Source organism: Gavia stellata, chromosome 8 (assembly GCF_030936135.1).
Source record: "Gavia stellata isolate bGavSte3 chromosome 8, bGavSte3.hap2, whole genome shotgun sequence".
Taxonomy (NCBI): Eukaryota; Metazoa; Chordata; class Aves; order Gaviiformes; family Gaviidae; genus Gavia; species Gavia stellata.
Genome location: NC_082601.1, coordinates 1,103,322 through 1,128,131, shown reverse-complemented (window position 1 = coordinate 1,128,131; position 24,810 = coordinate 1,103,322). Strand labels below are relative to the sequence as shown.

General features: G+C 40.0%; 1 protein-coding gene across 1 annotated transcript in view; it reads left to right on the top strand.

The window, feature by feature from the left end:
- GPD2 (glycerol-3-phosphate dehydrogenase 2) overlaps nt 1–24,810 on the top strand; it is a 62,259-nt gene that overhangs the window by 19,225 nt on the left and 18,224 nt on the right. Inside the window, exons 3-8 of the mRNA XM_059820129.1 lie at nt 2,902–3,073; nt 6,354–6,478; nt 7,472–7,569; nt 8,956–9,119; nt 23,580–23,744; nt 24,522–24,666. Coding sequence (XP_059676112.1) covers nt 2,902–3,073; nt 6,354–6,478; nt 7,472–7,569; nt 8,956–9,119; nt 23,580–23,744; nt 24,522–24,666 — 869 coding nt within the window. The remainder of the gene's footprint in view (nt 1–2,901; nt 3,074–6,353; nt 6,479–7,471; nt 7,570–8,955; nt 9,120–23,579; nt 23,745–24,521; nt 24,667–24,810) is intronic.

The following is a 24,810-nucleotide window of genomic DNA, read 5'->3' as shown; positions in this document are numbered from 1 at the left end:
GCTTGAGTCATAATTTGCCAAACTTCGGTTGTTTTAAATCTTAATTTTCACTTTATTTCTGGGAAGATTTAAATCCTTACTATAAAGCAAAGCACTCTTTCTCTAGTCCAATTTTCCTTATTGATTGAATTGTAACACACGTGCAATGAAAGTGGTTGCTGCTATCCTAGGTAATTAGCATGAGCTACTTGCATTATAGTCAATATAATCCATGATTACAGGATGATGAACTTGATCATTAATTATCTTTTGAATATGCACTTCCTTTAGACCTGGCTACTAGTTATTAGATTTTATTTTCAGTTGTATAGTAGTGATAGGAATATTGATAAATAATGTGTTTCAATCATAATACTGCTGAAGAATGAGCAAATAATTTTGAACAAAAACATTCAGGATGTATGCACCATATAGTCTGAGTTCAGGCTTCTTGTGCACGCCTGGATTGGCTGTTAATTTACAGTGGATGTGTTGCAAGAATCGCTTTTACCTTTAACTCACAAGGTCTGCTTACAGAGCTCTGACAGCCAGTGAATTGCCTGCTAAAGAGGAACTACACCGTTTGGCTAGCTACGCATGGAAACCTGGTCAGCTGTGCATGCAAACAGATGGTGGCAAGCGACTGACTTACCTTTTGTCAGTCAAGCTATTTTAATACAGCAGGTGGATATTCCCTCCCCATTGCAAATGCCAGGGAAAGTAGCTGGAGTTCCTAAAAGCCGGAGGTGGCTTATATTAGCAGAGAGCTTTTCATAACCGCAGTGATCTAGGAGCACTATCTGGGAAACAAAACATGTGGGTTGAGTAACGATAAAACACCGAGGCAGGGTAAACGGTGCTTGCAATGGTGTGTTTGCAGTGTGGGTCTGAGCTTAGGAGCTATTTCTGTGGCAATTGTAATTCATGGTTAATAGTGCAATAAGCAATAAAGATATTTCTGAAACTGAACAACTTGCTTAGTTCAGTTTATTCAAGGAATGTTTGGAAATAAAAACTTAAAATGAGAGAGCTTCCTTGCACGTGGTAAGCACTGGATGGAAAGAGATTAGACAAATTGTTCTAGATGATAGTAAGAAAATTGTATTTTGTGTTTTGTCACTTGAATTTGTAATAGTTTACTCTTTCCTGTCTAGGAGGTCTGGACATAAGCTATTTTACATCAGTTAAGTCTGCCATTTGGACTAAAGACTGGTTTATGCTCAAACCTTAGACTATAGGATTTAAACAGGTTTTTCTTGTGTTGAAAGTGTTTACATTTTTCAGGAAACTCTGAAAATGTTAATTCTTAATTTCCTGTTTGTTTATTTTGATCCATTCTGAATCGGCCAATTAGTTCTTCTGTCCTGGTCTCCTTGTCTGTGTAGCATAGGCCTTTATTTGTTTTCACGTAAGTATTTCAAATCAGCAGTGGTTAAAACAGTTCCTTTGAAAGTGCTAGGTACCAATAAAAGCACTCCGTTCAATCAAACAAAATCCAGAACACCAAAATCTGGTTATTTCTGAAAGAGCTGGCTCAAGTGATGTTCTCAAGTTCGCGGGGGGGTCTGCTGCCGAGCTAGGATGTTCTGGCTTGGTGGCCAGTACCTCAACTACCCTTCTTATATTGTAAATGCAGGTGCTTTGTCTGCCAGAGATGCTTAGGTACAAGTGATTACTCTGTTGTGAAAAAGATGGGTCCTTTGGGTCTTAAAAAATAGTGGTGAGAGAAATTCGCTGACTAGTTTTGCGCAGAATGAAGGACAATGGTGAACGCAGAAAAGAGCTGGAAATATGGTTGGACTTGATGATCTTACAGGTCTTTTCCAACCTTAATGATTCTGTGATTCTGTGTGAAAAAGCAAAGCTGGAGCTGAAAGCAAAGAGAAAGCAAGCACAACTTTTGTGGTCTTGCACCCTATTTAACTGTCTGAATAACTATTATACCTGCTTACAGCCCATTGTATATAAAATTAGTGTGATGAATATGAATGCACAGTGATGGCTCTCACAACATTATTATGATGAAGTATGTAACCAATAATAGGGTTTGGGGATTCCTGTGACTGTAAAGGTTTTCAGAATTCAGGTTAAATTAATGTTAACTGAAGAGAGTCTTCAGAAACTGGTTAAAACCTTAAAATTTAAACCATTGTCCATATTAGTTGACTGAACAAGAATGTCAGCCTTTCGCACCATGGTCACTAAATGGAGAGCAGCAGTGGCTCGTGGAATATCAGACAGAGTACTAGAGAGATTCTCAAAGCCATTCCTGTAAAATCTGAACTTGTCTGGACACTGCCACATCATTAAGTTTTGTCACTTTAAAGAAAGGTTGTATTTTAGCATGCTGTAGGATATAAATTGCTTCGCTTCTAAGATTTTAAAAAAAGAAAAGGAAATAGTGTTTCTTTGGTGTTTTAGTATACTATATTTGACAGTAAACCACATTGTCTCATGAACCTGATCAAATTTGAGCTTAGATTAATGCCACAGTACAATTCTAAAATATAAAATGTACATTCATCTTTAAGTCCTTAGCTTTGATGGATTTTTTTTGGTAGAAAAGAGCCTAACCATGTGTGTTTATTAAAATACTTCCCGAGCATCCTGTAACGTTTGACATAGCAGAAGACTATTCCTAGAAATAATTAATATGGGTAGTAGCACTTGAGTACAGGATTGTATTGAAGTAGGTAAGATGAAGTAAATGTGTGCTAACCCTTTACGGTTTTAATACTGTTTGTCACTCCATCATGTTTTAATACAATATTATTATTAAATATAGGTAAAGTGACTGGGAATATTTGAGTTCGCCTTCATAGTTATAGAAAATGCTGTGATGTGGTTGTGTATGTGTACACATATGTGTGTGTATATACACAATAAATACAGATCCTCATGTGTTGCTTTTAACCTTTATAGGGTACCTTTGTGCATGTTCAGGCTGCAGAAGCTGTGACTGTTCCCATTAAGAACCATTTCCCCACAAGAGAACAACAAATTTTGGCACTGCAATCCACAAGTGAATTTGATGTCCTTGTTATAGGCGGAGGAGCAACAGGATGTGGCTGTGCGTTAGATGCAGTCACTAGAGGTAAGGGTTGGAAATTTAATTGCATTCTTATTCTTGGATTACATGGTTTATAATAAATTTATCAGATTGGCTTTTCAAAAGTACTTGAAGATAGAGAAGGTGTACTCTGAATGCCTGGTTATAAAACTTCCCTCTGTTCTCAGAAGCTAAAATGAACTTGAAGAAAAAACATCATCACATTTTTGTTGTTTCAGCTGAGTCTTTATTGTCTAGGTGCTTGTATGCAGTTGTCTTAACATAAACCTTTTTGCTGGATCCTCTTGGATGGACTTCTTACTCTCTGTTGCTCCTTAGTGGGTTTATCTGTAGTCACATTCCACTTGTTTGCGCAGGAGAATATCTGCAGCAAAGAGAAGACAGACTTGCACAGCACTTTCAGCAACTGTTTTGAAAGGGCCAAGCATGAATTCCAGATGAGGCACAGCGGCTCTCCAGCTCCTATTTCTTATAACATGAGATATCTGCAACTTCTGCTAATGCATTGTAGCTGTTTAGTATACTGCAGGTTTGAATCTGTTTGGATTTTCAGTGACAGGTACTAGCACCATTCAGTCTGAAGGCACATACTGTAGATCTGTACTCCCATTTCCCCTCTTTTGGGGGATTAGTTGTGTAACTGGTTTAAGAAGCTACTAGGAGCAGCAGAATTGATGTTAACTTCATGTGTAGCCTTAACTTAGGGAAAGCTCAAGGTAAAATGAGTTTAAGCTAATGCTTTTGATCAGACTTCTGCAGGAGGATGAGAACGTGTATGGTGACAGTCAGTTGTTGCCCAATAGCTCGAGCAGTTGGTCAGACATGTGAAAAACTCTGTTCAGGGCATGAAAAAGCAGGACGCTAATGCCCACTCTGTCTGTCACCCACCTCACACAGTAACTTTGAAATTGGCTGGCAGGTTCTAATCAAATTTGGCAGTTCTCAAAGAGAGTAAGTTGTTTTACAAGTTTAATGAAAATAGATCTTCAGATAGAGAGATGAGAATGCATGGGTACTGTTTCTGCGGGAGAGGCTGTAGCATCAACTTGTGTTCTGTTAAAATGCTATATTCCCCCAGAATATCATATTTTTATCCAAAAAGCTATGTAAAAGATTTGTGAGAAAAGCTTCTCTTGGAATGTGTTCTCTCAGTTGTTGTTGTTTTCAGTACAATTAGCCAAAGAGAGAGAGAAACAACCTTCCTTAGTTTCTGTGTTTGTAGACCTTGTTCCTGGTTTTGGAACGAAAATGGAAAAAAAAAATTATAATGTAAAAACATAGTAGATAGCCATGAAGTTCTTCAGGTTCCTTAACCTGTAGATATACTTCAAAAATAAGAGGCAAAACCTGACTCCAGGAGTGTTTTGTAGCTTGATTTGGGGAATACTTGTCCAGAAGGTGTGATAATTTTGAAATAGATAAAGCAGTAAGGTCTGCACCATTGGTAGATACATACAAACTCAAACCTGGTTATTAATTTTTTTTCATGTATTGTTAAAGATAACTTGGGATCTTCTCACTTCTGCCTCTGCTATATTGTGGTAGAAAATGCAGTTGTAAAGCATACAGAAATTATTATAGGTAATCTGCGTTTATCCTTTTACTAGATATTCTGATTATATCAGTAGATTTCTGAAGTGTGAAATATTCCTAGGCATTTGGTTAATGAATTGTGTCTTGTTGCTGTTCATTCATGGAACTTGCTCTTTTATTATGTTTGCTTCGCTTAACAACAAATTTTGCTTTTCATGTGTTTGATATATCTTCGCCAAATTATTTCTGATTGTATCCATTAATCTTCAGTCACATTTGACAAAAATAAATTACTCTGATCTTTGGAAGTTACCAGTAACGATTAGATTTTTTTTTTTTAAGGATACAAAAGTTTTGGGAGACCAATAGATGTTAAAATGTATGTTCGCCAACCAATAACATAAAGCACCCCTCAAAGAGGGTGAAGGAAAGACCCAAGGGATAACTTCTCATGCAGAGGATGCTCTTCTCCTTGGGTACGCAATGTCATGTTGTTGCTGTTGGTTTTGGTAGCAACGTCACTGAATTCAATTCACTTTTTGCCTTGGCTGCCTAACTTCAAAATTCTGCCAGTGATGGAGGGGGTCTGTTACACTAACTTCTGTAACACAGATTGTCCTTCCATGTATGTTTTATAAGTGAAAAATTGCCATGTGCTTGTCCCGTGGTGCTTATCTTGGTTGGCTTTACTTATGCTGGATGTTGGAAGTCAGTGGTGGTTGTCTTATAGGTATGTGATAAAGGATGTGGCCAGGCTCTTGTCCTTATCTTATCATTAAAAGGCATCTGTTAATCATGTATCCTGCAACTCTTCCTTTCACCTCATTTCCATGACATAACCCCATGTTAGTCTCCTTCACGAAGAAGATGCCAGCACTTCCCTTCTACAAGGGACGTAGTGTAGACAGTATTGGGGTATATGGTTTCATGGCGACTTCAGTATGAAGCAGTGTGCCTTCACCAATGGAAACCTTTTTCCTGGCTTTCAGGGTAACCGGGAACACAACTTGTACAACAAACATGCCAAGCTTGTTCCAAGTGTCTGTTAGAATAAGCGTGATAATGTTCTGTTATAAAGCACTTTTTGTGTTCTGGATTTGGGTGACTGTCCGTGAGCCATGTGGCTATGCCTTCCTTGTGCTGGTCAAACTGTCAGCGCCTGCCGGTGTCAGGGAACGTGCGTGCGTGTTTTTGAGTAAACGTTTTTCTGAAATACTTAGTAATACCTCGTAACTAATGTTCTGTGTATGCGTGCGTCATGTTCTCTGGTGAGCTCTCCCTGACCGGTGAGTGTGCCCATGGCGGGCTCCCCTCTGGCTTTGGGCACCACTTAAGCAGGCTGTAAGTAAGCAGGCAAAGATGCCAGTTGTCTGCCTCTCTGGTATGCTGTTTAAATTGTTAGTGTGATAGGTTTAGAGCTCTCTGCTGCAAAGAGTTAAAAGTATTCATGAAAATACTCAGTTCCTGCCGTGAATATGAACTATAATTTGCTTGAGGGAGCATGGCCCCTATAATGTACTGTAATGCCTTTCTATTGTGAAATATCCAGGTTTTAATGTGCTTCTGTTTAAGTTCTGTTTTGACTTTTCCCTTAGGAAGGAGGCTAAAATTTTTCATTACAATATAGACAGTGCACTACACTTTGAATACAAATTTATCCATGTACAGAGTAATTTTTCTTGTGATTGTCTCTACCCTGGAGAAGTGTCTTTAATGAATTACATACAAATTGTGTAATTTAAGAAGTTAATTTGGTTTTCTGGTAACACAGGACTAAAAACAGCCCTTCTAGAAAGAGATGATTTCTCATCTGGGACCAGCAGCAGGAGTACTAAATTGATCCATGGTGGAGTGAGATATCTTCAGAAGGCCATCATGAAGTTGGATTTTGAGCAGGTAATTGTTTATGCTGGTTGTTAAGCAAAAATTGCTAGTAGACACTTCCCCTATCCCAATTATATCCAAGCCTCCGCTTTATTTTTTCGATACTTGACTGTTCTATTCCATAGCCACTGAACACAGAAAGTGTCTTCTGCAGTTGAGCTTTCCTGACTAGGGAAGTTGGTGCTGCTGCCTTTTGCTAAATTCTTTTATGGGCAATCTGATTGCCATACGTTGTAGACTGTGCATGTTTTGGGGAAGGAAGGCAGCGACAGGGCTGACTTCAGAATAAAAAAGCTTCCTACCTGTCATGATCAGAATTTGGGGGAGTGAGTGGTTGTCCTGTTTACTCTGGAACAGGGAAAGAAAATATGGTAAACGAGTGATTATATATAAATGTTTTTATGTATTCTTGTGTTGGTAGAAGTGTGATATTCTTGTTTTGAGAAATTGATTTGTTTTCTCATCAAAACCTCTCTAACTTAAAGTATGTTTTAATGGTTATAATACTGCTACAGAAATGGTGACTTCTCAGGGAAAAATATGTAAAACATGCAGTTATCCAGCTGTAGAAATCAACCTTCTTTTTTGACAAAGAACTTCATATTGATTGATTTGAAGAAGAACACTTCTACATTTGCAACTTGGAGTTAGTATGGGATTTAATTGTGGGAATTGCCACAGAAGCTATACTGTGGGATGAGTTCTAACTCTCCTTAAGTGCCTCCTGCCCATAGTTAGGAGTAACGTGGCTTATTGCGCTTTACGTTTAAATGAAAAATTACTCAACTGACCTGCCAAGACACCAAAATGAAACTAGTGAAACTTAATTTTCTTGAGAAATGTTTTTTTTAACTTCTGAATTTTTCAGCAAATCTCAGTGTGTTTTTGAAAGAACAGTAAGAATTATGTGAGGTATTTGCTTTGATGAACAGTTTCTTATTAAATGTTGCACATGGAGACAAAATTGAGTAACGTGGGCTTCACATGTACACTTCTATTTTTCAGTACAAGATGGTGAAAGAAGCGCTTGAAGAGCGTGCAAATCTGCTTGAAATTGCTCCTCACCTATCCGCTCCTTTGCCGATAATGCTACCTGTTTACAAGTAAGCTCTGCTATAACATCTCTCCTCTACCATTGCTTTGGAGAAGTTTCCAGGTGCCTCTTTCCAAGCCTGTCTTTAAACCTGTCGCCTCCAGGAGGTGAGATGTTGCTGTGTTGTAGGAGCATGACATTGTCTTAGGGCACCAAGCAGCTGTCACTGCTGTCTGGGAGCACATCCTGGACTTCAGCTGCTCAGTGCATTGCTACCTCCCCAGTGCAGGTGAGGAGGGGAGTCTGCAGCTGGAATGCACTCTCATTCCCAGGATGGTGTTTGCCGTTCTCTCCAGTACATCCTTGTCTTCAACACATGCTATCATAGCGTTCTTGGCAATGGGCTCTTTAGTCCATACAACCACCAGTGTTCAGTGCAGTAGTTCAGTGCACTTGCCTCCCACAGTGCCTGACAGTTTGGTATTGAAAGAACAGTTTGCTTCTCGCCTGAGAAAGAGACTCCAAGTGATTTGGGTTAGATTTTAAATCTGTGAGAACAGTTACTCACTGTAACAGGCTACTCAGAGCAGTGAGTTTTTGCTGAATGATCTTAATGTATGGCTTTATTCCTGTCTTATTAGAAGGGGCTTGTAATAGCTGGAGCTCATCTAGGCCAGGGGTCGGCTGCGTTTATTTGGTCCTGTTTGTGCAGGAGGCATTAGTCAAGATGTGCATTTGAGAAACACTTTCAGCTTGCACATACAGCCTGGTTCTTCCCTCAGCAAATAGCTTTAATATCTCACCTTACACTGAAGTACAAAAAGACAGTTTGTGATCCTAATTCTAGAATAAATAAAGCTTTGAATCTCCTTGACTAACTGCAGTGAGTAGATCAGCTGAAAACAGCAGTGAACAATATGTAAGTTCTTGCATATTTAGATTATATTGTGATACCATGAATTTGTATGATGGCACAAAGTAAAACTGGTGTAATAAAAGACACTGTGTTACTTCACAGAATCATTAAGGTTGGAAAAGACCCATAAGATCATCAAGTCTAACCACCAACCCAACCCCACCATGCCCACTAAACCATGTCCCGCAGTGCCACGTCTACACATTTTTTGAACGCCTCCAGGGATGGGGACTCCACCACCTCCCTGGGCAGCCTCTTCCAGTGCTTCACCACTCTCTCAGGAAAGACATTTTTCCTGATATTCAGCCTGAACCTTCCCTGGCACAACTTGAGGCTGTTTCCTCTTGTCCTATCACTTGTCACTTGGGAGAAGAGACCAGCATCCACCTCACCACAACCCCCTTTCGGGCAGTTGTAGAGAGCAAAAAGGTCTCTCCTCATGTTCTCTATTACAATAATAGGGTGTGCATGCACTTTTAGATTTTTTTTATTTCACTTCATGGGGAATTTGTTTTTTTTTCTTTTTTTCCCCCCCTGCAGATGGTGGCAGTTGCCATACTACTGGTTTGGAATAAAACTTTATGACATGGTGGCTGGAAGTCAATGTCTGAAAAGTAGTTATGTCCTTAGCAAGTCAAGAGCCTTGGAGCTCTTTCCAATGCTGCGCAAAGACGAGCTTGTTGGAGCTATTGTCTACTATGACGGTATGTTGCCTTTCTGTGCTTTCATTATTACATTGTGCTGTGTTTTGGGGCAGGGGGGACGACACAAGTATGCAACTGTAGATCACATACATTCACATTCTAAAGGAAAGAACAATAACTTGAAGCATTCAACTTGCATCTTAAGCATTAATTTGATAGATAAATTATGTTTTTCATGACAGTAACTTACTGGGTGTAGGAGAGAATATATTAGTTTTCTTGGCTTGTAGGTATAGTGGTATGTGAAAATGTTCTGGTGATTCCCTAGAACTTTCCAGCTGTGCATGGTTTTGCTATGCACCTCTCAGACTGAACACTTCTGAGGTATCATAAGTCAAGAAAGTGTGACCATTCCGGTCACATGTTAAATGGTTTGGTGTAGTACTGCCACTGTGCAAATAACTTCAAACCTATCTAGATGACCTGGCTGCTGGTTGTGGTTCTTGCACTGGGTTGGATGAGGCCTGGATCAATCACTTTTTGTATCACCAATGAAATCGGTTGCTCTGCAAAGACAGCATTCATTGTAATTGTAATCAAATATTAGAGATTGCAATAAGACATGAATGGTTTCTGTTAAAACCCCTTTAAATAAAGGGTTATAAATTCACAAGAAGAAAAATACTTCCAGCTCAAGTTATTTAATCTATTGTATCAGCTAGTTTTAGGTATGTTTGCATACAACACTTATACAAAATCAGTGTCTGAGTGGGAGAAAATAAAGGTGCTTTCTGCAAGTCTCTTGATGTTAATTCAAAAAAAGAATGATGATTTAATGGAACTCATTGCAGTCATCTAGAAATAGCAATTTGCACATTCAAAAGTGTATCTGTGTTTGTAAGCAGCGTCGCTCTTGTTTGTAATGTAAGAACGGACAAGCCTTTTTGCCTTGTTCTGTGGAGTAAGTCTGGTTATAAGTCCCTAGCACAGCTGTGTAGCAACAGGTGCCACAGTGGATCTTCTAAGTGAAGAACTATGTCCCTTCAGATGCACAAGGCAATCTGAAACAAAATTGGTGAAGGTTTAGTTGGCTTACGTGACAAATAACTACCTAGAAACTTCGCTTGTCCGGAATATTAGCGTTTGTGTTGTTGTACATGTGTCTTGAGTGTTATCCAAACTGCTGTATCTCAGTACTTTTCAATGTCATACAGGTTACATCCCCAAACTGTCAGAACTTCAGCATTTAAAAAAATACTGAACTTGTCCAAATTCTAAATGTTAGAAAGTTCACTGCTTAAGTTTCAGTACCAGAATACACTGTCATAATTGCTTTCTTGAATATTTTTTCTTTGCATCAGACTTCTACACTGTTTCACAATGTGTTTTTAATTAGATTGCTATTCCCCCTTCTCCAGTTCTCTTCCACTTCTATTCCAAGACAGAAAGTTTTGGTAAAACTTTCTTGGTCACGGGGCCAGCTAGGTAATATCAAATTGTCAGATGTGTTCAGGATAGGGCAAAAAGCCAGAGAGTCCTTGCAGGCTTGGAGGAGCCCTCTGAAGAATAAATAGCTTAAATACGGATTTACTTCAGTAGTGGTACAGTTCTAGTTAGTTTTTACCTGAAGATGTAGTTTCTGACCTTTTGGCAGCCAGAAAGGTCTTCACATAAAATTGATTATAAAGGTAGTTCTTTTCCCTTTTTAGAACTGCATTTACACTATTCATCAGCTTATCAATAGGGGCTTTTGTACTGCGAAGAAGTAGGAAGGACTCTTGAAACACACTGGACTCAATAGTGTTTATGAGGCTTCTGGCAAAAGCACAAGTTGATAATTGCAAGTTGTCTCATACAGAGCCCAGCAGAATGAAAAAAAAGAAAATTATATATATGTGCAGGAATATATATGTGTGGGTTCTTATTTGGGAGTAAGGTGAGATTTAAAGGATGGACTTGATTTTTACCTACCTCTGAAGGAGACTGCATCTTCTCTACCTTGTTTTTAAGGTCTAGAGGAATTAAGAGATTATTTAGAAGCAAAATTTGTTACGGGATTATGTGGTATTTTTTGTATACTGTAACAAGAGCTGCTGTAAATAGCATACATAGAAGTAATTCAGATTTTTTTTTCGTTATCATAAGGTATGCCTTAGACCATTTTAAGGGATCCCAGGAGCATGCAAGAGCAGCAAAGTGGTTGTCTTAACTGTAATTACACTTCTCATAAGAGCACTATAACTTGAAATCTATTTATAATCTATTGAAGTTTTTTTCTGATTAAATAGATAGTTTGGATGTGTCATAGCTATTTACTGCTCCAGCATTCTAAAGATACACATTTACAAGACAGCCTTAAAATTAGTCCTCAAGTTTCTCAGATGAATAATTGTTTTAAACAGTGTTGCAAGAAATAAAAATTCAGCACCAAGATACCCTGTGGTCTTTTAGTGGAGAACGCCTGTGCAGCAATACAGTGCCGAACTCTGTGAATGTCTGAGAGATGTCTCTGATGGTTTGGTTGCCTTCCCGTGCAATAGGAAACAAACCCACACTCTACCTATTGGAAACAAGGAAGTGTCAAGTACAAAAAAAGAGGAAATGCACAAAATGTTGAAGAGCAGTTTCATGCTGAAAGAGGATTTTGTAATCACTCTGTTTATTCATACAAGTTTCATAAAATCAGGTAGCTGACGGAGATTCTTCGCAACTCTGTGGACCAGCTGCAATGCTAGCAGGACTCTAGAACTAATTGGTGAGAGATATCAAAAACAGATTTGAATTTTTGCTGCCAGTGAAACTACTTGTTCATGCTAGTGTATCTGGCCTCATTTTGCTTTACTTATAAGACTACAGCTTAGTTATCCACATTTTTATGCAGTATTTAAAGAAATGGTGTTTTGCAGTGAAGAAAATAAAAAAAACTCTCAAAGCTCCACCAAACCTCAATTTCCTAGAAGAATAAAGTGGTTCTGAAGGACTAAAGTATCAAATTTGTGAGTTCATAATACATATTTGGGTGCTTTGAGGCTGTACCTAACCCAGAATAAAAACTTTCCAACTACAACGTTAAATCAGTTCTTAACATGCCACATTCCAGAATTAAACTTTGTCTGTAGTGACTCCTTTGTAGGTCAGCCTATGGCCCATGGTGTAGATGGGCTCACGCTGTGTTCTAACACATTAATTATTTTATCATGAGCAATTAACCTGTGTTCTGTCCACAGTTAATTTGGTTTAAGTCATAATGTTTCAGCAAGCACACTGTGGATCTTGTAAATTATTATACTTGAGTTTTAATGATAGACTTTCATGCCCTAAATCTGGAGGAATGGAGGACAAAATGGAAAGGGAATTGAACTAAAAGTAGAGAAGGAGATGATAAGATTGAGTTAAACTCCTTTTAGTTCTTTCAGAAGGATTAGTCATAAAACAGAGCATGAAATAATGGTGAAAATATATATATAGTCTTAAAGTAGGTCATATCTTCATCTTCTCTGTCCACCTCTTCTCTGTCTTCCCTAAATAACGAATAAATAAATTGGCCTTTTAAGAATGGCATGTCTTAACTGATTCTATATGTGCAGTTAAATGCAATTTTATCTTGTTTCCTTGCTTTTCTCTATTCCTGTCTCTGTCATACTTTCTTTGTAGTTGTTAACAGCACCTACTGGCCACATCTCACTGTTTGGCATGTTGATAACGACCACCAAAGGGAAGAATTAAAAACATTCATTATAGAGGTTACTTTTTATTGGATAAAACCACCTGTCCAGTTATGACTTATTGGTGGCAATGTTCTTTTGCAAAGGAAAGATCAGGAATGCTCTTTGTTTTGTTTCATAATTGTTGATCAAACCAGTGGCATGTCAAATAATCCATTATTCATGAATATGTTGTGTTCTGAAATGTTGCTGTGGTCGTCTTAATTACATTTTTTAAATTGTTTATACAGGCAAAAAAAAAAATGGTGCATTATAAATGTTGGGAGTACCAGCAACAGCAAATCACAGACTTTACCAGAGGCTATTCTTGCTCTGTCTCAGCATCAGGAAACTAAAGCATATGTTGGATGTTAGCCTGGGTGTACACAATGTGTCCTATTTATTCAAGGTTTTCTTTGAAGCCATAACTTACAAGTTTGTTTCTTAGGGGTACATGTCAGACTTCATTTAGCATTTGTTGGTATTAGGATACTCCTGAATAGCAAAAAGGCAACATTTTGGGGGAAGAATGTGGCTGCTATCTGAGCAGTGATCTGTCAGTTCCACTTACGTAGCTCAAGGAAAACTGGAGAAGAGGCACTGTGGAGAAGCTGGGCTGAGATCTCAAGATCATAGGCAGAATTATTTTAAAGCAGTTTAAATGGAAGAATTAATCTCCATTTAAATTATACATAGTTCATTATGTTAAGAACAAGGAAAAACATTAAAGCAGAGATCCAACTGGCCAGAATATTTCAATGTAAAGTGTATAGAAATTCTAAGTGGCACAATTCTTTTTAAGATGCATCGTTTCTCTATCTCTAGGTGCTTGCAGACTTTTTTGTAAACATGTTTTGCCTTGCAAGATGAGCCTTTAGGTGTGTAAGGAAAATTTCTGTTCTGGAATCAGTCATGGACTTAAGATTTTAGGGCTTTGTTGACCCTGCTCTTAGAATTTACTGCTATTTTCTGAAAGCAGGAATTAACATATACTACTTCTGTGACTGTTTTGCCACATCAAGGTATTTGAGTGTTTAATGCCTTGTTCTACAAATTTCCAGTATACTTGCTGCGATGTAAATAATTGTTCATTTTATTTTTTGCATTCTCAGTATTTTTGTATATACTCTCTTCTGAACTATTTAGTATGGAGGTTATTTAAAGGTAGAAAAAGAAGCTTTGGCAGAGGATTTAGCTTTCCTTGTTTAGAGCAAACCCCTTGAGAAATCCTTCCCAGGCGCACATGCACACACAGAGACACACATACACATAAAAATCAATGCAAAAGAGTAGGGCATTCATTAAGCTGTCAAAAATGGAATAAATGCTTTTTTTTTTTATTTAGGCTCTTGTAGCTATTTTTCCTAGTATTTGAGTGTGTTCTGAATTATGAAATGTTATAGCTTTATAATTCATATTTGACAAATTAATATTTTGAGACTGTTGAGCTGTAATAGGGGTATTACCCTATTACAGATGCAGACAACTGTACGGCTTTTTTCCCTTCCCTGGATATAAAAACTCTTTGACAGTTTGTCATCAAAAAGACTTTCTATAGGTGAAATACACGGCTAACCATATTTCTCGGTATTTCAAAATTGAAGCTGGATGAATGAAAGAAGCCTTGCAGGCACACTAACTGTAGGTATAACCCGCAAAATACTATGCGCATTCTCCATATACCGTTGCTTTCAAATACATTTTGTTCCATGTTCTATATAATAGAGTTGTATGTGAGATCCTGAAGAAAATCGGCAGCCTGCTACGAGAGGGCTCGTAAAGGCAATGCTGGCTGCCTCTAGTGGAATGCGTGTAAAATGAAATGCAAGTCTCCGGCCGAACCTATAGCAGCGATAGTATTTTTCCTTGCTGGCATTAGTATAAACACTAGTGGGGATCCATTATAAACGGTGCTTCCTAATTCTCTGATAAAATCCGTTGGGTCTCTGCTTGTAGTGCTCCTCAGCGCACGGTGGCTCGAGTCACGCCATGCTTTATCCGTCAGAGCTCTTCTGTCGTTTTTCAGAAGGGATAAAATCAGTAGCCTAAAATGGCTTGCATCTTTAACCCAGTTTTGCCTCTGTCAAAGGGTGCAGCCGCACAATCGTCCCTGCAGGAGCGGCCGTTTGCTCCTAACAAAAGGCACCGTTGCCTCCGCAGCCCTCTTCTTCCTTTTGCTGGAGGCGGCCTTCCCAAACGCATGCAGATGATAACTGCGTCTCCTGCTGTACCTGTAACAATTTAATTGTGTAAGTCAGCCCAGTCAAGCATCCCCAGCTCATGACTGGGAGACATGAAATTCATTGTCATTATTGTCCCTGTCATTTTGGATCATTATATCCTGCTGCAGAATTTTCCTCACTCCAGTGCTTTCTTACCTCCAGGAAGCAGGGATTATGGCTGAGGTTGGGGTGGGGGCAGGACTGTGAACTACATTTACCTCAGGGGAGCCACAGATTAAATTGGCTTTGCTCTCTGACTTGCTGGATTCGTCTGTTTGTACGCTGTGGGTTTAAGGTTGGAAATGATGAATATTCTAGTGAATTCTGCGCCTCTCTCTTTTCTTTTTTTAATGCTCGTATAAGCAAAGGATGGTTTTTGTGTCCCTTAAGAAGTAAACGGGGAATAATTCTTCAGATCATGTTACCTAAAAGATTTAAGATTATTCCTGAGCAAAATGACATTATTTGCACGTTGTGCCACAAACATCTGAGCGTTCCCCAGTGTGTCGTGGCTTTTAGGGGAAAGACTCCATCGAAGCATGTAACTCTGCTGTAATTTATATGCATGCATTTTATGTGAACTTAATAGTCGGTCATTAGTTAATATGTACACTGTTCCGTATTGTAGGTATGATTATATGTATGTTGAGGGAAAACGGATTATGGGATGCCTGTACATCCTGCTGCTTGTTCCCCTGCTCCAGTGGCTGTCCCCATGTCATTCGGTGTACAGGGCCGGAGCCGCCCCGATCCTCAGGAAGGGCTGGGGAGGTGCACGTTGTTCATCTTCCTCGCCACGCTCCTCCTCTCCCATCAGCAGAGTTCACCTCTCCCAACACCTCCTAGCCTGTTTCTGTATACGTTCATGCGCTGGGTTTCTCTGGGTTCAGGGGAGAATTATCAGTTAAAATGCTGCTGCACCCCATCGGATGGGATGGATCCCTCCATCAGTGGCAGCCCTGCCTGCTCACTGCCTGGCACCGCTCAGTGCACGTGGTCCCCTCCAGCTGGCACCTGACTGCCTGTCCCGGCTGCTTGCAGCGTGCCACATCCCCGTCCTCAGGAGCAGCGCTGCGTCTCTCCAGCTCCGGCACGGCAGTCCGTCCCTCCTGGGACTTCTCGTTCCCCAGCTGGTCCCTCCGGCCCCGGCTGGTCTCCCCTGGGTCGCACAGTGGAGGTCGGTGTCCTGCCTGCTGAACACAACATGCAATAGCTGACAAATCGATCGCTTTTTCATTTAGGCTTAGAAAATAGGTACTGCTGCATGCAAAGCAAAGTTTGCCCCAAATTTAAGCTGTTAGCGTGAGCATTGGGAGTCCTAGTCAGCTCTTATGCCATGCGGGTACGCAATAAGCTGTATTGACATCATCACGTTTCTTTCTGGTGCGGTGGCATGGCCACAGCAGACCTGCTGTGACAGTTGTTCACGGTGACATTTTAGCGCGGTTTCCATAAACTGACAGTGACAATGTTTAGTTTCATTTTAACACTGTGCTTTTACTTACACTGACATTGCAATATGATTGTAGTGACAAGTTGAAGGCTGATACAAAAGAAGTGGGAAACAACATAATTATAAAGCAGTAGCACAGAACAATAATTCCAAATTTTGCCTCTCACTTGATGTGCCTGGATATTGTGGCTTATTTTTGTATTCTCATACCTTAATTGCAACAGGAGTTTTAGCTTCTGTACTGTAGCTTGGCAATAGGCGTGATTAGACAGACATTCTGAGGGTATTGTGATTTTTAATTTATTTTTTAAAAAAAAAAGCTTTTATGGGCTTCCTGTCTCTTGCTTATGTTACTCATTTGTTTATAACTCTGTATGAAAGTTGGAATGTATTGTACTTTCATTTCCTAATCTTCATTGTGATCTTGTTTGGTTTTATCCATACATGCAGTTTGCTTGGTCACAGGTTCCTCCATTCCTTTAATCTTGCCTTATGAAAATAATTGTGACTTTTTAAAATTCCCTAAGCTTGCCTTGTAAAATAGTGGTTACGTTGCATCTTGGGTGGTCTCTCAAGCTGTGCGCGTGAAGGTTTGATATAGGTAGCTGTTATTGGTAAATGGGCATTAGTCCTTCCAGACCCTTGAGGAGCAGAACCTAAAAGTCAGGTGCTGATGGTTACCTCTTCATCTCTATCAGTCATGGGAATAGGGAAGTTTATTTCTTGTGGTCTAAGCTGGTGCTAAACGGAGGAAGCAAGAACTTATTTAAAATGACTGCTACTGGATTCTTTAAACTTGATATGTCAAATCTGAGTTTGAACCTGGTAGAATAAACGTACCTGTGAGAAGGCCAAACTCAAGGCTTTCCTTTCCATTAAAGCTCCTACAGAGCGAGGGCTGAAAATATCAACATCTTAGGGCAGATCTTAACTAAAATAATGTGGTGAGGGTGGCTTTTTCCAGTGAAGTGCTTATTTAGGCGCGTATCATTCTTCCCACCTGGCTGGGCTGTATTCCAGCAGCACAGATAACACAGTGGAAAGCAGAATTCAAATTATACATAATTTGTATGAGAAGTATTAACAGTCTGGTGTGATATTGCTGTGTTGTTTTATGTGGGTGTGATGGAACTGATTTAACTGAGTCAGAACGCTCTTCCCTCTGAAGCAGTCCAAGAACAAATGCGTGCATGCTACGTATCCTAGAAAGTCAAAAATTCGCTGAAAACTAACAGACTTGACTTAAGTTTCATGTGATTCAGAGAGCAAGAAATAGTTCAGGTCTGAGGGCATTTTTAATGACTTCTGACTCACGAGTCAAATTTGATGTTTACCTCTGAACTTATTCTACTTTTGTTTGGGGAAAAGAACTTGCTGAGTTCTTTCTCGGAGAAGTCTGGAACAATTTTGAGTCACTCCAGCTGATTCATAATGCCTAAACTCGGATATAACTGATGTACAACAGATGTTGAGTTTCTGTTTTAATGCTTGTAATAAAACTGTTCATGCAATTAAGCACTTATTTAAAAATTAGAGGATGTGGGCAGTCCTGGTAACTTAGTTATGTATAGCAACGTATAATTATCACTCATCAGCCTTAAATTTGGCAAGGCTTTGGTAAGGTTTGTATATACACAACAAGAAAGCTTTCACGCACGTGAAATTTATTTGATTTCATGCATTGCTTTTCTTTACTATGTGCATGCAATTATCTAGTGAGAGGCTGTTGTAAGAATATAACAGATAAGTACAGAAATATACTTTAAAAATAACTTTCAGAATATCAGTGCTTTAGGGGAGAATGGGTGTCATTATTGTGGTGATCCAGTAATGTTCCCATCTCGATGCTGGGTGATAGGTTTTTGGGTATGTTCCAGATCCAAGGGACTGCCTCGTGTGTTGCAGTTAAGTATTCTAGTTAAATAAGTGGAGCTCGCTCGTATCAGTAAAGGAGTAACGTACAAGCAAGAGGTTAATTCGCAAGTATTTTTTTGCCTTATCCCCTCAGCTTTCTACAAGAAAACAAAAAAAACCCTGCTTATTTGTATGGCTGCATTATGTAGGGATATAAAATTGTGACCATACTGTAGGCCTAGTTCTCTCATTCAAATATTTCTTTTAATGTATTTTTCCTTTCAAAAGACGCCTGGTAGGTGGTTCTATGGAAAGATTTGCCCTCTTGAGGAAGTTCATTAAGACTGTCATACAGCATCTTGCATGGCTAATTTCCAACTCTCCATTAAACTTGACCTCCACAGCAAGAACTAGATATGCCTAATCAGAAAAGACTAACTTGAGAAAAGGTGAGAAGGCTTTCAGGTCTGTTGCAGGGACCAACCTGTTCTTTAAAGCAAGAAGTTTGCAAAACCACACGTTACAGCTATGCTGTTGCAGTAGGAGCCAAAGTGTATTTAGGGCAATTGCTGCAGTGCTTGCATGCATTGTTGCATGGCTAATTGTCATGCAGGAGGTATACTCAGTAACGAAGTGTTAGCTCTTAGCATAAAAAGGTTAACATGAACAAAAGTTACCCTCTTAAGATTAAAAGAGCTTCTGGCTTATGCCATCACTGGCCACTGTGTGCTGTTTATCTTCAACTGAATAGAGTTGCAGAGGGGAAAGCAGGAGTTGGTATAAAAGTAATAGGTACCAGCGAGTGACCCAGGACAGAATATACTAGAACTAGCAGAGTGCCTTATTAACACCGTGGTTTTCACACAGCTCTACTGAATCAGTCGCAAACGAATTTCTGCAGTCCGTGGGCTTTGTTACCACTACTGGCTATGGTTCAGCATTGATAAAAATAAAACTGAATGTACACTATGTGCACTCTGTGGGAGGACTCTTTTAGTGCCAACGGAAGCATTGTCTGTTCGTCTTTGAAGAAATACAACATTTGCTACTAAGGAATGAAAATAGAATTTTCCTAAATTACACAAAAAAATAAATTAAAAACCAAATGGCATCACTGTTGGTCTTAACATGATGTAGGACACTTACACAAAATGTCTTCACGCACTAAATGTCTTCAGCAGTATGCCTTCTAAGAATAAGGGTTTTTTTAAGAGGATTCGGTGTTAATTTAATGAAAGCACACAGGCCAATGTTTTTTTAAGAGCTAGGTTGACTACCCTTAATAAAAATTAAAGTATCACTCCATTGTTGCTATATTACAAGCAGATGACAATAGTGAATAATGAGATGAATGATTCGTTCAGTTTTTCTTGCTAGAAATAACTTAAAGGATTTAAACATCCTCTCATTTTCGAGAGGTATCACGGGAGGAGTTGCAAAGAAAACCCAGCGTGTTCCATCAGTTGGCTCTTGGATGCTTCTTCCAAAGATGCTGGGGTATGGCTGCCTTTCGCACCACCCTTGAGGTGCAGCCAGCTGACAGCTGACATGCATACAGCAAACGAGTGCTCTCAAAACTAGCCCTTGAGCAACGGGACTGAAGCAGCAGTGACCTCTCCAGGGCAGGGTGTTTGTGAACATCTGTTGTTGGTGAATGTCATAATTATAATTTCACTGTATTGCCTACAGGTTAGTTATGAGATCTTCAGGAGATTATTCATTTATGGGAAAGGTTGCCAAATGACTTGGGCTTTGCCATGCTGTTGATCATAAAATAACTTTTTGGCTTACAACATTTGGGGGAAAAACCCCATGGTATCATAGAGGGGTTGCCTCTGGTAGCAAGGGAGAGTAATTGTTTTCTTTGTTTTGCTTTGGAGCACCGGCGGCTGCTGCGAAGGACAGTGGATGCAGAGCTATCTTAAGCAGGTAATCCAGGACCTCCCATGGGAGCTTTTGGTTACCTTGCCGTTTTATCTCACAACCGTGCCTTGGGTTTCCTGGGCATCTTCTGAACATGGTAATAGTGCTCATGTCAAGAAAGCTTTACAGGTCTGTTCTGGAGGAAGTTAAGCTTGGAGGCTTTTAAATTTGAAGGATCTCTGAATCTTACCTGGGGAGAACAGTGTTTAACTGGAAATTCAAAAAGATTGAGATGCAGAATCTTTGCTTTGCTATCCTTCCATTTCTCTCTAGAGTGGTAAGGATCATCTAAGTACCAGGACACATACCAATCTCTTTGAAATAAGCTTTCCTCATTCCAAACTAGCACCAAAATAGCTAGTTTTACTTTAATCAGCAGAAAATACACTTTGTCAACTGTGTATGGTGCTGTAGTAAGAACTGATCTGGCTACGGTACCTTTATAATGGGAAGTGTGTATAGAGGAACAGCAACCACTTCTTCAGACATCAAGAAAAAAAGATAATTGCATATAAAGTGCAGGATTTTAATGCAATTGTCTGGGGGAAAATGTGCATATGTGAGTTGGAGTGCTTTTTAAAAAAAAAAAAAAAAAAGAAGCTGTTCCTGAGTATGAAAACTATTGTACTGTGACCGCATCTCTACCAAACTGTTGCAGTATTATTCTCCACAGATGATAAATTTCTGAGCCGGTAAGTCACTCTTCATTTCTTTCAAATTGAGACCTCTACAGATCTCTGCTGTTTATACTATGAAATACTCTAGGACTCCACGCTGTAGATCGCATCAATCTGAAGCCAGTGGGTTTTTCTAGATGTGTAGTTAATCAGGAACTGGTTATTTCCCAGTCCTCTTCCTGCAAATACATTACATAGGCAGTCAGAGTTCCTTTTGGACAGCTGAGAATTGAGTAATAGCAAGGGATTTCTCACATCAGAATAACGATGAGGGAAAAATGGATGAGAGTTTCAGAGAAAGTGTGAAAATGTTGTCTTGAACACAGTAGTCCAAATCCCAAAATATACTTAGCATATCCTTAGCTCACTCGGACATTATGAGCATTAGGAGTTGCAACAAAATGCTGAGCAGCTCTTGGATTTGGGGCTTAATAAGCAATTGTTACTTAGATGTTTGTTCTTATTAGAAATTACACCTGTTGCCACATTATTTATTCTGCTGATTGGCTTCTCTGGATTGCTTTTGGTCTGGACAAATAAGTGACAAAACTGGGAAGAGGCAAGCTTGCAAAATTTAAACAGTAAGACTTCCCATAGACCAAAGCTAATATTGGCTAACACTGTAAATTGTGCTGCTTCTGCGTGATGAATCCACACCTGTGTCAGGCAGAGAAAACCAGTTTGTGTTGGGTACCACCTTATGCACGGATGGCAAGAACAAGTTGATGGAGGATCAGAAAGTAACTAAGGAAACCCTCTTGGCCCTGGGGCCCTCCTACACTGAAAGAAGAAATCCCGCTGCACGGAAACGGGTGCTTCAGGGTTTCATTCAGGCAAGGTGGCACTTGTTTGAGGGTGGTGCTTCTGGTTTCCGCTGGGTTTCTTGTCCTGTAAAGCCAAGACTTGCAGTATCCTATGGGTCAGGCAGTCCCCCAAATCGAGCACCACAGTAAAGAGGGGTGTCTCCAGACCACTGCACGTCTGAAAGCCTTTGACTTTGGGCTAGAGGAGCACTTCCTGGATTGCTTTGGAATATGTGCTGTATTCTGCTTTAGAAGTAGAAGCAGCTACTGTAATGCAGCTTGTCGCGGTTCTTTGTCTTTTTCTGTCTGGTGCTCGCTCTGTACACGAGATGTACATTCCCTCAACTCTGTGTTAAAATGTTAAGCTTTGAGGTAGACCTCATAAGGTCATTTTATCCATTCCCTGACACTGCTACAGCATAAATGTTGATGCATTTATTTAATGATTTGCCTGCCACTTCTGACAGGTGGTTGTTTAGTCTTATGCATCCTGTGTGATGGAGCATCCCCAACTTTTCTTGACATCTTGCTCAGTTGTTTTGCTGTTCTTTTCTGCAGTTTATTCTGGGCATTGTTTGCTTAGTTGAATTGAAGTTACTGTTTGTTTCTTCATCGGTGCTTTATCATGTTACTGTTTCTGTAAAAACCAAAAAAAAAAAACCAAACAAACAAAAAAAAAACCCCAAAAAAACCCCCCACAACACTTCTTTTTTTCTTGTAGTTGAAGACTGATTGCACTGTATCATCTCGGCTGTGTTAGAATGAGAAGTTTGGGGAGGGGAGGTGGTGCCTTTGAGGCCATTGATCCCATCTTTATAACTTTGCCCTTTTAGCTAGGAACAGATTATTTGTGCAGTGGCTCGAGATTGCACAGGCAGAATCAGAAGGACCAAACTTTACATAAACCATTTATACTAAACGTTGGGAATGCTGGCGACATAAATCAACTACAATATCTATTACAAATTTATCACTTGATCAGTATTATCTTTGATAGAAGTGGTCCAAACACGTGGGGAAGTGAACCGTACCTCAGAAGTTTAGCCCTCTCATAAATTAATTATTCAGGACACACAGAGCCTGGCCCCTTCAATGTATAGTAATTCTTTCTAGCCAGCATCCAGGACTTTAACTTCAGTAGCAATAATAAATAGGAAAAGTCTCAGGTGAAGCCAGTATTTCAAAGTAATTAATCATCTTCCCCTCATGGTCCCTCCGCCTCTCTCTTGGTTTTCTTTAACGAGGGAATTTCAGTAATAAATCTTTAATGATATATGTTAAGAATCCTTCATTAATTCTTGTCTGCTTATTTCTCTGGTTTTGATGCTTTTATGTTGTATGTTGGGAAGTTAAAATGCATATACAGGAAAAAACAGTTACAGAAAGCAGATAATTTGGTACAGTCTCTGAAAGGTTGTTTCTTGGATGTTGAATGTTGTGTGGTACACTTGCTAATGGGAATTGTTGATTAATATAGGTTGGACTGTCAAACAAATACTTAAATACAGTTACAGAATTACAGCACAATTCCCAGGAAAAGGTAAAGGAAAAAAGTGATTTGCCTGCTCGTAAATTGGAGCCGAAGGAGTACTAATTCTCAGTTTCATAATATGCAAAGGGTACGGGATGTTACACAGTCTCGGATGCTACAGATGCCGGTGTGGGGAACGCAGCTAGGCGTGCTGCTGCCGAGACAGCAGTCGGATGCTCCGGCACAGCAGAGGGGATGTATCTTTAAATAACTCTCGTTAGATGCGAGCAGCCATCACGGCTATTCAATGTGACAGGGACAGATGTGACAGATCGGTTCTGACACACTTCCATACCACAAGTCCGTGGCTGGAGGTGACTGGTGTCCTTCCTCCGGTCCCGTCCCCGCTGCAGGACAGCACAACGACGCACGGATGAACCTCGCCATCGCCCTCACTGCTGCCAGGTACGGCGCTGCCACGGCCAATTACGCTGAAGTGCTGCGCTTGCTCAAGAGGACAGACCCGGCCAGCGGGAAGGAGCGCGTGTGCGGGGTGCACTGCAGGGACGTCTTAACAGGTGTGTGCCTTCCCAGCGGCGCAGAGAGGCGCGGGGACCCAAAGGCAGCCTCCTGCCCGCCTTCGCCGGCCGGCCCACCGGTGAGCGGTGCGGCACCGCGTGTCCTGCGGTCTGCAGCACCCTGCTCGCTGGGTGGAAGCGAGGGCTTTCTGCAGCGGGCTTCACCATGCCGCAGTTGGGCAGAAAGCACAGCCCTTTAGGAGAGCATGCTCTCTTCATTAAAGAAACACAGAAATAATGACGCGAGGGAGGAGTGGGGAACACTGCTGTTTGTAAATATCAATGAACCGACAAAGGAGCCATCTTCCCAGAGTGCAGTGGCATACCATTAGTGTCAATCATCTTTAACTTCTGTCAGATTTTTCACTCAAATCATAGTGTTTTGGCAGGGTAGACTAAGCTTTACATCCAAATCCTTCTGTCAAGCAAAGATGATAGTGTAAAATGCTACGTGCTGTACAGTAATAATCCCATTTACCAAGTCTATGGGTTGAGACTGAAATCTCTTGTTTGAGAGGCAGATTTCAGCTGAACTTCTACCCAGTCTACCGTCTTCTGCCTTTAAAGATAAGATGGAATTTCACTGTGAAACATTTTCTTTCAAATCTGGTGCTACATGAAAACTTTGTTAATTTTTAAAAACCATTCCAGCTGTTCTGTTCAGACAAGCACGATATACTTTACAGTAGGTTAAGTTCATAGATGGATTAATAATAGAGAGTGTCAGTGAGCAGGAAAACAAATGGTGTATGTGATTGATACTGTTTTCTTTCACAGGGCAGGAATTTGATGTCAAAGCCAAATGTGTTATCAATGCTACGGGACCTTTCACAGACTCTGTGCGCAAAATGGATGATCAGGAAGTACCAAACATCTGTCAGCCAAGTGCAGGCGTGCATATTGTGATGCCTGGTTATTACAGGTAACGATATTCAAAGCCTAAACCATTTGTAACAATCTCTGCTGGTGCCTGTAATAAATAATCTTGCAGAGACGCATTTGTGGGTTTTATGGTAGTTTTGAATGCACGATTTGATTTTTTTTTTTTTTTTTTTTTAAAAGAGGA